This window comes from Apium graveolens, chromosome 1 (genome assembly GCF_009905375.1).
Source record: "Apium graveolens cultivar Ventura chromosome 1, ASM990537v1, whole genome shotgun sequence".
In the NCBI taxonomy this organism is placed as follows: domain Eukaryota; kingdom Viridiplantae; phylum Streptophyta; class Magnoliopsida; order Apiales; family Apiaceae; genus Apium; species Apium graveolens.
This window is the reverse complement of record NC_133647.1, coordinates 74099788-74113248: the sequence shown is the minus strand read 5'-3', so window position 1 is coordinate 74113248 and position 13461 is coordinate 74099788. Positions and strand designations below refer to the sequence as shown.

The 13461-nt window shown below is 34.8% G+C and overlaps 1 protein-coding gene across 1 annotated transcript in view; it reads right to left on the bottom strand.

The window, feature by feature from the left end:
* Positions 1–4301: 4301 nt before the first annotated feature.
* LOC141664391 (mitochondrial Rho GTPase 1-like) overlaps positions 4302–13461 on the bottom strand; it is a 29578-nt gene continuing 20418 nt past the window's right edge. The window contains exons 10-14 of the mRNA XM_074470337.1: positions 13128–13197; positions 12101–12210; positions 5953–6103; positions 5052–5238; positions 4302–4569 (exon numbers count right to left, since the gene is read on the bottom strand). Coding sequence (XP_074326438.1) covers positions 4493–4569; positions 5052–5238; positions 5953–6103; positions 12101–12210; positions 13128–13197 — 595 coding nt within the window. The 3' untranslated portion in view covers positions 4302–4492. The remainder of the gene's footprint in view (positions 4570–5051; positions 5239–5952; positions 6104–12100; positions 12211–13127; positions 13198–13461) is intronic.

Genomic DNA, 13461 nt, shown 5'->3' with positions numbered 1-13461 from the left:
AATTATTAGGCAATTTATTCCTAAAAATGCAAGATGTAATCAATCTAAGCGGTAAAATGCATTAATTCTTTTTTTAAGTCCTAAATATGAAATAATTAGGCATTTTATTCCTAAAAATGCATGATTTAATCAATTTAAGGGGTAAAATGCATTAATTCTTTTTTTTAAGTCCAAAATATGAAATTATTAGGCATTTTATTCCTAAAAATGCAAGATTTAATCAATCTAAGGGGTAAAATGCATTAATTCTTTTTTTAAAGTCCTAAATATGAAATAATTAGGCATTTTATTCCTAAAAATGCAAGATTTAATCAATATAAGGGGTAAAATGCATTAATTCTTTTTTTTTAAGTCTTAAATATGAAATTATTAGGCATTTTATTCCTAAAATTGCAAGATTTAATCAATCTAAGGGGTAAAATGCATTCATTCTTTTTTTAAGTCCTAAATATGAAATAATTAGGCATTTTATTCCTAAAAATGCAAGATTTAATCAATCTAAGGGGTAAAATACATTAATTCTTTTTTTAAGTCCTAAATATGAAATTATTAGGCATTTTATTCCTAAAAATGCAAGATTTAATCAATTTAAGGGGTAAAATTGCAAGAGTTAAGGAAGAGTTATAAAATATACCGCATCAACCATATTCTGCTGGTTATACCAATCACGAGGCTGTATCTTAGTGGCATGCTCAGCTACAAACGGTGCTATCTTCAATTTACTCACCCTCCTATAACAGTACATGTACTCTGTCATCGGTACATGAGCCCCCTCTGTAACAATAGGCATACTCGTGTCAACAAAAGAATCACACTCCACTATAAACTGTCTCAACAAAACAGTATGGTTATCCGGTTGCATACAGGACAACCTCTCCACACGTAGAAAACCGTGATCCACCGGCTCCTCAGGAATATGCTGCAGCATACCGAACTGTCTCAGAACCCTGTCCGGCATGACATACTCCACCATCTCAAAATGAATCATCGCTATGCGACCGAGTGCCGTATGCAACATATCCATCATGTCAGTATCATAATCATCGGCACTATAATCAATCCTCCTATAAAACCTCCGATATGGCTGCCATGTCAACCAACTCATCTGAAAGCTTTCAAAATCTCCCTGATAACCTCCTGTGTAATGGTGAGGGTTACTCCTCCTGTTAGCTACCGGTCTAGCCCACGTTGTAGCCCTCGGCAACACAAACCTCGTACGCGGTGCAATCTCAGGACGACCAGGCAATACCCTCTCCCAAGCCCACAACATCAACAACATAGCACACCCGTTCAGACTGCCTGAAGACTTATGCACAGCCTTCGACAAACATCTATACAAGTAGCTCAGAACAGCAGCCCCCCAAGCATAATCGATAATATGATCAGTGTCCTGTATAACCTGTAGATATCGGGGGTGCACCACATCCCGAGATAAGGTAGGAAATAATATACCTCCAATCAGAAACAGAAGATATGCCCGGGTGTAAACTATAGGATCCTGCTGAAGAAACTCTGGACTCTGCTCCCCTCTGGCCTAGAACCATATCTCGTGCGTAACTTGTGAAGAGTCACCCCGCCTCGACCATACATATCAGCCTGCTCCTTCTCAGTCATCCTCAAATCCTCCCAGTTGGTCACCCAATACGGTTTCGGATTATCAAGTTCCGTATGGGTAACAGCACGACCAGTAATAGGCAGCCCCAAGATCATGTAAAGATCATGTAAACATCCTCCAGTGTAATGGTCATCTCACCAAATGTGAAGTGAAATGAGTTAGTCTCTGGCCTCCACCTCTCCACCAGTGCAGTGATCAAGCGAATATCATTCTGCGGAACAACCAAGGGGTTAACAAACACCCCGAAACCCCAGCATGTAAGCAAATGTATCTGCTCCTCATCCAATACCCAGTTACCCATGTTAGCAGTCAACTGTCTAACATCGAGCGTCTCCCTCTCACCCCCATGCCATATAAGAGTACTAATGTGATCATCCTGCATGGTCAGCAATGATCGATCCATAGGCCCGCATTTCATATTCATTTTATCTGCAATTTTCAAAACAAGAATTATTTCAGTTTGATATTATAATGCACAAATAAGGGCAGAATAACAAGCAACTAAACAAATAACTGCAAATAAACAAGTAATTAAACAAGGATAGATTATGAACAATTAATTAACAATTAAACAAGTAATTTGCAATTAAATAAGTGTAAACAAGGATATCTTTAAATATATCTTTATTTCAAATTCAAATTAATTATTCTAATCATATATAGTCATTTTCATTAGCCCAAATTAAACAAGTATTTAAACAAATATATATTTAAATACTAAGAAATATCCTTAATTGAAATTATTAATTCAAATTAACCTAATAATTATTCATAACTATTCCAAACCATTTATCATTAATTTTAAATATTAACATAATTATTCGAATGAAATTCACAACTCAAAATTAAACCTAAATTCATTTCTTAACTAATTTATTTCAAATTAAAAAATTAAAATGACCTAATGCTTATTTCAAATTATTACTTTAAATTCAAATTAATTATTCTAATCATATTTAGTCATTCTAATTAGCCCAAATAAACAAGTATGCCTAACTCATATATTTAAATACTAAAAGCATGCCTAATCACCCATAATTATCCCAAATCATCTATCATTAATCCTAAATTTAATCTAATAATTCGAATTAATATGTATATAATTACCCTAATTATTCGAATGAAATTCACAACTCAAAATTAAACCTAAACTAATTTCTCAACTAGTTTATTTGAATTAAAAAATTAAAATAACCTAATTAATCCTAACCATAATTGTTATAAAATCCGAAATTTAACCTAAATTCGAATTAAATCACCACAAATAATGAAGAACATAAAATTCGAACTAAAAAGAATCAAATCAACATATAATTCGAACTAAAAAGCATAACATCAACATTTAATTCGAAATAATCCTAACCCTAATTGTTAAATAAACCTAAATTCGAATTAAATCACCAAAAAAATCAAGAACACAAAATTCGAACTAATAATCATCAAGTCAACATATAATTCGAAACAAATTTAAAAAAAATCAAGTACATCATGTGTGTGTATAATCAAGAACAATCTTGTGTGTGTATGTGTTTATAGTCGTATATATACATACATCATCTCGTGTGTGTGTACGGTGTGTGTGTATACGGTGTGTGTGTATACGGTGAGAAAAACAAACCTCAGAAAATCGAGGAGGGAGAAGAATAATGAATCGCCTGAAAATAACCTTGAAATCGCCTGAAATCGGTGTGGCTGTGTGTGTTTTTAGTGTTTTAATCGAATGAAAATTGTTAACAGTCGCTGGTTGTGTTTATCAGTTAACGACTTCCGCAATGAATCATTGCGGAAGTATTAAGGACAAAAGGGTAATTTCGATCTATCCGCAATGATTCATTGCGGAAGCCTCTGACCTTCCACAATGATTCATTGCGGAAGGGCTCCTCCGCAATAAATCATTGCGGAAAGATGGGTTGGCTACGAAATATTGCGGAAGGGCTCCTCCGCAATGAATCATTGCGGAAAGATGGGTTGGCTACGAAATAGACCCCAACCAACCATGGTTGGGGAAGGGCACCCATATATATATATATATGTTGTCAGGAAAATTAATATATTTTTATTTTTATTTAATATTATTAAACATTATTATTGTCATATTCCAATTTTTTTCAAATAGATTAAACAAAAAAATTAAATATAAAAAAATCTTGATGGTATATACATAATCCAAACATTTCATTTCATCTATTTATCGCCATCTTTTGTTTTAGTACAAGGTGGACGCAAAAATTATACCGACACCCACTATAAATTCTGCACATTCTGAATCATCCCCAATTTCAAATATAAGCATATTAATGGAGTTGCTACTACTTTTTTAATGTTATCATTCTTCTCCCAACGCTAAATATTGTCAGTTCGGCTTCATGCCACATTTTTCAAAAGTTACCGCGCTAATTTGTCCTGCGGCTTACTGTCAGTTCCCAAAGGCTACCAATGAAAATTTGGTTTACCACCTCACCCATCGCACACGAAACTCGGCACAATACTTGCCAGTTTGCCACATCAAAGTTCAATATGTTAGCTACCTTTTATTTTTTAAGTCGAAAAGAATAATAAAGCAGTTGGCCCCAACCCAAGTAGTTCGCCATGTAAACCCAATAATTACAAGAAACAAAAGGCTAAATATAGGCAAACTGAGAAACTCTAACATCCAAAATCGTATTTTAATAAATAGATTCTGTTAGATAAGGCTACAAGAATGTACTACCTAAGGTGATATATATATATAGGTGCCAAAGATCAAAAAGAACAACAGATGAGACTCTGTTCCACTGGGACACAGGTAAAGGTAAGATATATATAATATCTCAGAAATGACTCCTCTCGGATCTAATCATTTTACTAAATGGCGTAGGCACAAAACAATTGAGTTCTTCAACCTGAGGAATTTTTCTTTGCTGCAGCATATACACGGTAAGCAGCCAGCCCAACAAGCGTCACTGCAGTTCCAACTGTAATAGAGTATGACAATAATCAGAAACTAGAAGATTACTAACTAAGCTGATAAACTACTAGTACGAGACTTAAATTGGATAAAGCGTTACAAAACCTAAATATATACTGCTTCTGAAATAACACAGCAAAATTGCTGATATGAACCGAATATATCAGCAAGGACAATGGAAACAAGCCAAATTTTGTGATATCCTAAAAAAATGATCAAATTTTCATACTTTTCAGCACCTTTTAATCCAAAAGTGCCCGAAAATGTCGAATTGCACTTGTTTAGTTAGTTTAATACTTTTGTCACATTTGTTTCTCTTGTTAGGGAATAAATTATATCATTATATATACTTGTGGGTCACAGAATCAAAATATAGAACGTATGTACGCAAGCTATGATTGCTGCTTACTTGTATACATATACTGCAGAACAAGTGTACCGATTTACGCTACTGCATGCAGATGACATATACTACGTCATAAAACATACCTGATACAATCATTAGCGAGCGATTAATAAGTTGATTGTACTGCTTGCGGCTTTTCATAGCTTCAGTTTCAGGAATGCTCAGATGAGGGTGCTCTGCAGCTTTAATAATTCTCCTGAATACATTATTAAGATCTCCTAACTTTGTACTGATCGGTATAGGAGCATCTATCCCCATATTCTGACTGACCTGTTAACAAAATCGAAAAACGTAAGTGCAGTCAATTATAACCAACAGTTTCAACAAGAAAATGAAAATTAACAAATCTACTCGCATTACACTCACTCTATCTCATACTAACTCCGTCCCTTTTTGAGCCATTTGCTTTTGCAAATAACTTTAACGCGCTTAGAAGAGATACTTGTACATAATAATAATTTTTACAATATTTGTTGAGCTTTAATTTTTTTATACAGAACAAAAATTAAAACAAAAATATGTACAAGTACCTCTTCCATGCACCTTAAAATACAAATTTAGAGATTTACTTTTTATAGGACGAAGCTCCAAAATGAATTTCACTATATATTGTCAATTTAGTGTTCTGTCATATACTCTACTATTTTCCCAGGGAAATATATATTGCAGAAGGCTTAATTATGGGTTAGGAAAAGGGCTCATTGTGGTCCATCACTACTGAAATTAAAATAATACTAGGCCTCCCTTCTCTGCTACAATAAAGAGTTTTTTTTTAATTTGTTTCAACTGCAAATGTGCGTAGTTATATTATTTTAAAAAAATACTTCAACACCTTAATTATCAAACATTATGCCATGTTCAACCAAAAGTTTAGGATGGAGAATTGAGCTTTTATGGAAGTGCAGTTCGTTTAGTTTTGAGTCTATTGGGATGAACCACAGTGATCCACTATTGCACTGCATCTTTTAACATAAAGAATAATACCCTAGTTGAATCTTGAAGTGCCGCCATATGTGGATCCAGATCATCTTTAGCAGCAACAATCAGACATGGAACTTGATAACCAGTAGCTTCCCCGCAACTGGCTACTTTTAGCAGCAAGTCAGTTGTTTCTTTCCACGATGGCTCATAAGAACTGAAAGAGAAAAGGTCCAAACATGTTTAATGGCATGGGCAAGATCTGAAGCAACTACAGTCTGTCAGTGGATTACAGCTGATTACATTATTCAGGATATCATAATATTTATTTAGGAGATGCTAACCAACAAATTCAGTACTGAAATTAGGGATAATAAACTGATTTTATTAGCAGTTTTGATCAGGCTGTAATCAGGAACAGTAATTAGCAGCATCTGAGAATACATTTAGGCAGTAATTAGATATAGTAATTAGTTGATACTTAGCATATAGTTAGGCTATAATTGTGCCATAATGTATGTATCTTTTGTGTATATAACTGAACAGAAATACAGAGGTAAGGTCATTGAATCCAACTTTGATATGGTATCAGAGCCATAACCAATCTTTTAAGTATATTTTCAGTTTCTATAGCTTTGGATATTAGTTTTCGGTTCAGCAAATAAGTGCTGATCCTTCAGTTCTTTAGTAAGCATAATGTCAACCAACAATGGTGATATTTTTGGTCTACGTTTTACTGGGAAACTTTATTCCAATTGGGAATTTCAGTTTCGTCTCTTCGTCACGGGAAAAGAGCTGTGGGGTCATGTTGATGGTAGTGAATCAGCTCCAACTGATGCTGCTAAATTAGCTGAATGGAAGGTGAAAGATGCTAGGGTCATGTCATGGATCATAAGTGCCGTTGATCAGAATATCGCGCTGAATTTAAAGCCATATAAGACTTCTAAGGAGATGTGGGAGTACCTAAAGAAAGTGTACAATCAAGATAATGCAGCCAAGCGCTTCCAAATAGAGTATGATATTTCTAATTATTCTCAAGGCACTTTATCTATTCAAGAGTATTATTCTGGATTTCAGAATTTATGGGCTGAATTTACTGATATTGCTTATGCAAAAGTGCCAGCTGCATCTCTTTTAAGTGTTCAACAGGTTCATGAACAAAGCAAAAGAGATCAGTTTCTTATGAAACTACGTCCTGAATTTGAGGTAACTCGCTCTAATTTAATGAATCGTGCTTCCTCTCCTTCTCTAGATGAATGTTTCAGTGAGTTACTTCGGGAAGAACAATGTCTTGCTACACAATCTGCGATACAACAAACCAGCATGCCCGACCAGGCAATTGCTTATGCAGCCCAAGGAAGAGGGAAGGGCAGAAACATGCAACAGGTTAAGGAATATGGGCATATTGCAGCAAATTGCGCGAATAAATTCTGCAACTATTGTAAGAAACCTGGCCACGCTATTAAAGAATGTCGTACTCGTCCTCAGAATCGCCAATCAAATGTGGGTCAAGCTGCAATCGGTAATCAAGCTGTAGTTGGTTCAGTTACTGCTGAAAAATCAACTCTTACACCAGAAATGGTTCAACAAATGATTGTTTCAGCTTTCTCCGCCTTGGGTCTTCAAGGTAAGGATACTTCATCCTCTTTATTTTGGCTTGATTCAGGAGCATCCAATCATATGACAAGTTGTCCCAATACTTTAACTAATGTTCGCAATTATAATGGCACGTGCAATATTCAAATTGCTAATGGCACTCAATTACCTATTCAAGCAATTGGTGACATCAACTCCTCAGTAAAAGATGTGTTTATATCTCCTAACTTCCAACGAGTCTTATTTCAGTTGGACAATTGATTGATAATAACTGTGATGTGCATTTTTCTCGTGATGGTTGTGTTGTGCAGGATCAGGTATCGGGGATGATCCTTGCGAAAGGGCCTAAAGTTGGACGATTGTTTCCTTTGCACTTTCCTATTTCTAATGTTGTTTCTTTGGCTTGTACTAGTGTGAATAAACATGGTGAAATATGGCATAGACGTCTAGGACATCCTAATTCTCATGCTTTGTCTCATCTTGTGAAATCTGGTTTATTGGGTGATAAAGATCAATTTTCTTCTGATTTGTCTTTTGATTGTTCAACATGTAAACTTGGTAAAAGCAAATCTCTTTCTTTTCCTTCTCATGGTAGTCGTGCTATAAGGTGTTTTGATTTGATCCATACTGATGTATGGGGCATCACTCCTGTCATATCACATGCAAAGTATAAGTATTTTGTTACCTTCATTGACGACTATAGTAGGTTTACTTGGGTTTATTTTCTTCATTCAAAATCCGAAGTATTCTCTATTTTTAAGAAATTTGTTGCTCATGTTGAAAATCAGTTTTCAACAAACATTAAAGTCTTAAGATCTGATTCTGGGGGTGAATACATGTCCCATGCATTCCATGATTTTCTTCAACAAAAAGGAATAGTTTCTCAAAGATCTTGTCCTTATACACCTCAGCAAAATGGGGTTGCTGAACGTAAAAATCGTCATTTATTAGATGTTGCAAGAACTTTATTGCTTGAATCATCTGTTCCTACAAAATTTTGGGTTGAAGCCTTAAGTACAGCAACTTATTTGATCAATCGAATTCCTTCTAGTGTGTTGGCTTTTGAATCTCCATATTTTCGTCTTCATGGTAATCATCCTGATTACCTTGGCATGCATACTTTTGGTTGTGTTTATTTTGTTCACTTGCCATCTCATGAACGTCATAAACTATCTGCTCAATCTATTAAATGTGCATTCATGGGATATAGCATTCCACACAAAGGTTTTATATGCTATGATGCTTGTTCTACCAGATTTCGTGTTTCACGGCATGTTATTTTCTTCGAAAATCAATCATATTTCACTACTCATGTTGAGCCCATGCCTGAGAAAGTTATTCTTCCTAGCTTTCCTGAATTAAGTAATACTTCTGAAACACTCAAACCAACTAAACCAATATTAGTGTACGAGCGACGACGTCCAACTTTGCCACTTCGTGAGCAACATCAAGAACCTGAACCTGTACAACTTGACACACAAAATGTGTTTTCTGAAACTGCTCCTCGGCGTTCTTTAAGAAATAGCAGGCCTCTTGATCGGTTTGGTTTTCCTCACACCTCACTTAAAGCTACTCTTAATACTATTCATGTTCCTAAGTCCTGTGCTCAAGCTGCTTCTCAGGAATGTTGGAAACAAGCAATGCAAGAGGAAATTCAGGCTCTTCACGAAAATCACACATAGGACATTGTGCCTTGTCCATCAAATGTTAAACCAATTGGGTGCAAATGGGTATACTCAGTGAAGTTCAAATCCGAAGGTTCACTGGACAGGTATAAAGCTCGCCTTGTAGCTCTTGGAAATCGTCAAGAATATGGACTTAATTATGACGAAACATTTGCTCCCGTTGCCAAGATGACCACCGTTCGGACTGTTTTAAAGGTTGCTATTTCTCAACAGTGGCCTTTAAGACAAATGGATGTGAAAAATGCGTTCTTACACGGCGATCTAAAAGAAGAAATATACATGACTCCACCTCCTGGGATGTTTACTACTCCTTCATCACAAGTTTGTCGCCTCCATCGATCCATATATGGACTGAAACAATCCTCACGTACATGGTTTGATAAGTTTCGCTCCACTTTACTTGCTTTTCAGTTTAAACAAAGTCAATATGATTCCTCCCTCTTTCTACGCAAGACTTCTACTGGAATAGTATCGGTTCTAGTTTATGTTGATGATATCTTGATCACAGGCTCAGATTCTGCCCTAATACATGAGTTGCAAGAGAACCTCAAGGCATCCTTTCATATGAAAGATCTTGGTTCTTTAAAATATTTCCTTGGTCTTGAGCTTCATCCTACTTCATCTGGCATGTTGCTGAATTAACAAAAATATGCCCAGGATCTGATTTCTTTGGCTGGTCTTGATTCTTGCAATTCTGTTCTTACTCCTTTGGAGGTTAATCTCAAGCTTTCAAAAGACGACGGAGAGCTTCTATCTGATCCATCATTGTATCGACAACTTGTCGGGAGTTTAAACTACTTAACAATTACTCGCCCTGACATTGCTTTTGCAGTACAACAAGTCAGTCAGTTCATGCAGGCACCTCGTCATCTTCACCTTTCTGCTGTCCGTCGTATTATTCGGTATCTCAAGGGCACTTCTGCGCATGGATTATTATATTCAACAGATTCTTCTTTACAATTAGCTGGATATAGCGATGCTGATTGGGCCGGATCTGTTGATACTCGTCGTTCAGTTACTGGATGGTGCATGTTCTTAAGTTCAACCCTCGTTTCTTGGAAAAGTAAAAAGCAAGATAGAGTTTCCAAATCTTCCACGGAATCTGAGTATCGTGCTATGTCTGCTGCTTGCTCTGAGATAACATGGCTTCGTGGGTTATTAGGTGAACTAGTTTTTCCTCAGCTTCATTCCACCCCTCTTTATGTTGATAATACAAGTGCTATTCAGATCACCGCTAATCCCGTGTTTCATGAACGTACAAAACACATAGAGGTGGATTGTCATTCGATACGGGAAGCTTACGACAAACATGTGATTACTCTCCCACATATTTCAACAAAACATCAAATTGCGGATATTTTCACAAAAGCGCTTTCTCGACCTCGACATCAGTTCTTAGGTGACAAATTGATGCTTCAGGATCTACCAGCATCAATTTGAGGGGGGATGTCAGTGGATTACAACTGATTACATTATTCAGGATATCATAATATTTATTTAGGAGATGCTAACCAACAAATTCAGTACTGAAATTAGGGATAATAAACTGATTTTATTAGCAGTTTTGATCAGGCTGTAATCAGGAACAGTAATTAGCAGATTCTGAGAATACATTTAGGCAGTAATTAGATATAGTAATTAGCTGATACTTAGCATATAGTTAGGCTATAATTGTGCCCATGTATGTATCTTTTGTGTATATAACTGAACAGAAATACAGAGGTAAGGTCATTGAATCCAACTTTGATTGAATCCAACTTTGATACAGTCATCCTTTACATACCAAAAAAACATACATGGTTAACTACCTACTAGCATAATTACATTAAAAAATATCTTTAAGAAGGCGCACACCGATAGCAAATGGAGTATGTATTTGGAACCTTGAGCTCCTTTAGTACGTGACAACCGCGTAATAATAAGCTTCAATCTTAACACTTTCAGCCTTTAGACTTAGGTTTGCATCATATTTTTCATAAACAGAAAAATAGTGAACGTAGTTTTCTTGCTTTTTCTTGCTTAAGAATTCATTGGGGGCATCTACTACTGCAGTGAGCATATGGTGCACAGTCTTCCTTTCCCGTGTTTTTACCCATTAAGAGTTCTTTCTCTTAAATGGAGGACATTAACCGTTCTGACTTTTACGTTACATGCAACACTGCAACTACTATATTCTGTCATCTGTCAACAACTACTAAAAAGGACCGATAATCATTTCCCATATCAATTGATAAGCATGGTATGTATTGATATTTAATAGAATGATTCTTATCTATTTTCACTTTCATAATCTCAAGAAACAACCCACTAAGGACCACTACTATATTTTGTCATCTGTTAACAATTATTAGAAATGACTGATCATTTCCCAGTTCTATTGATAAGCATGGTCTGTATTGATATTTATCAGAATGAATCTTATCTATTTTCACTTTCACATATCTCAAGAAACAACCCACTAAGGACTGATCATTTCCTAGTTCTATTGAGAAGCATGATCTGTATTGATAATTTGATAAATATTAGAAAGATTCTTATTTACTTTCACTTAAACTTTCTTATATCTCAAAAAACAACCTGCTTTGACAAAAAAATTAATGTTCTTAATAAACTAAGGATGCACAAAAGTTGTATATTGTTTTAAATCTAATTAGGAAAATCAGAAGGCCAATTTTTTATTCTTTTGATTACATAATAACGAAAACCCGACTCACCATATAGGCAATTGTTATCTTCTGCCAATCGAGTACTTATTCTTCTCCCAAAACCATACACATCAGCTATCTCAAGAAAAAGAAGCTGAATCTAACGATCTTGAATGATTCTACTTATGGCCTTGATGCAAATTCTATTTCTACAATGTTCAACTATTAATATAGTTATATTTCTATCTACCACAATATTGTAATGATAAGAAGGTAATATTTACCTACCTATCATAAATAAAAACAGCAATATCACAAGCTGCTAATGCATCTTTATTATATAGTAACTGTTTAACTCCCTCTTCTGGAATCTCTCTCAAGATAAGAGTTTTCGACCCCTGTTATAGGAAAAAGTCATTTAGAGGATGATTTGAAAAAATTCCAGCATAAGTATATATTAAACGAAAAGCACCGCATCACTATTTTAGCCTTGCATATGTACTCATTGAATTACTAGCAAAAAGAAGAGTAGGAACTTCATCAAATATGTAACTCATTGAATATAATTAAAGTTGGAGAAAAAATATAATTTTAAATTTTATTAATTAAATATTGCATTCTGCAGAATGCTTGATCAAAACAATGACATGACCAACCTGACTGTACCTCAATTTTAATATATTTCCTAATGGGGAAGCATTAGCTGCTTAACATTTTGTTTTTTGTTTAAACATCTATGTAAATGACACAAAACTCACTCTCTTTCTCCCTCTCTCTCTCTCTCTATATATATATAATTATATATATATATATGATGAGATATATATATATATATGTGATGAGATACACTGCTTTTTGAATACTTGAATTTGGAAGGTAACTGCGACTTTAATATCTGCTGTATCTTGCTTCTCATTTGAAAGCTGGCATCTCCAAATATTATTTTTTTTGTTTCCCAAAATGTTATGCTCATCCTATTTTGTTGTTTAATAAAATAATTCGTCATATTGAACACACTTGGCATCTAACCACAATTTTATATAGAAACTAAAAGTATTTAATCAGGCAATGTCAAGCATTGAGAATAAATAAGTACAGCTCTTTTTCCTCACAGAGCTAACTTAATTGTCTTCTCTAGTTCCTTCAACAAAGATATTCAGAACATATTAAAACAAAAGAACTGAATTTAAGAAACTAAAGAAATCAATTATGCAAATAATGTCAATCATGTAACATTAACTATAACTTATATACGAAACAACTATCAATACTGTCTTGCCCACCTTTTATAATCTAATAACGTAAACAAATGTACCTGAAGTTGATCGACTGTGTTAACCGCAAAAAGATCCCCATTGTCTGAACCATAACCATCAGAGAACGGCCTGCAATTTCGAATGGTTTACACAAAAGTCTTCAATATCATGTAAAGTTACAAGTCGGAAATTTCACAAGATCTTGTTATATTATTCGATTATTAAAAGTTGCAAAATGTTGAAGAGTATAAGTTTTGGAGTGAATGGTTACTTAACATGGTATCAGAGCTTGTTTTAGGGAGGGTCTCAGATTGAAGTCCTCCCACCCACATTTATTTAATTTAAATATTTGCTGAATTGGTATTGGTAATTGATATATGTTTGAAGAGTATA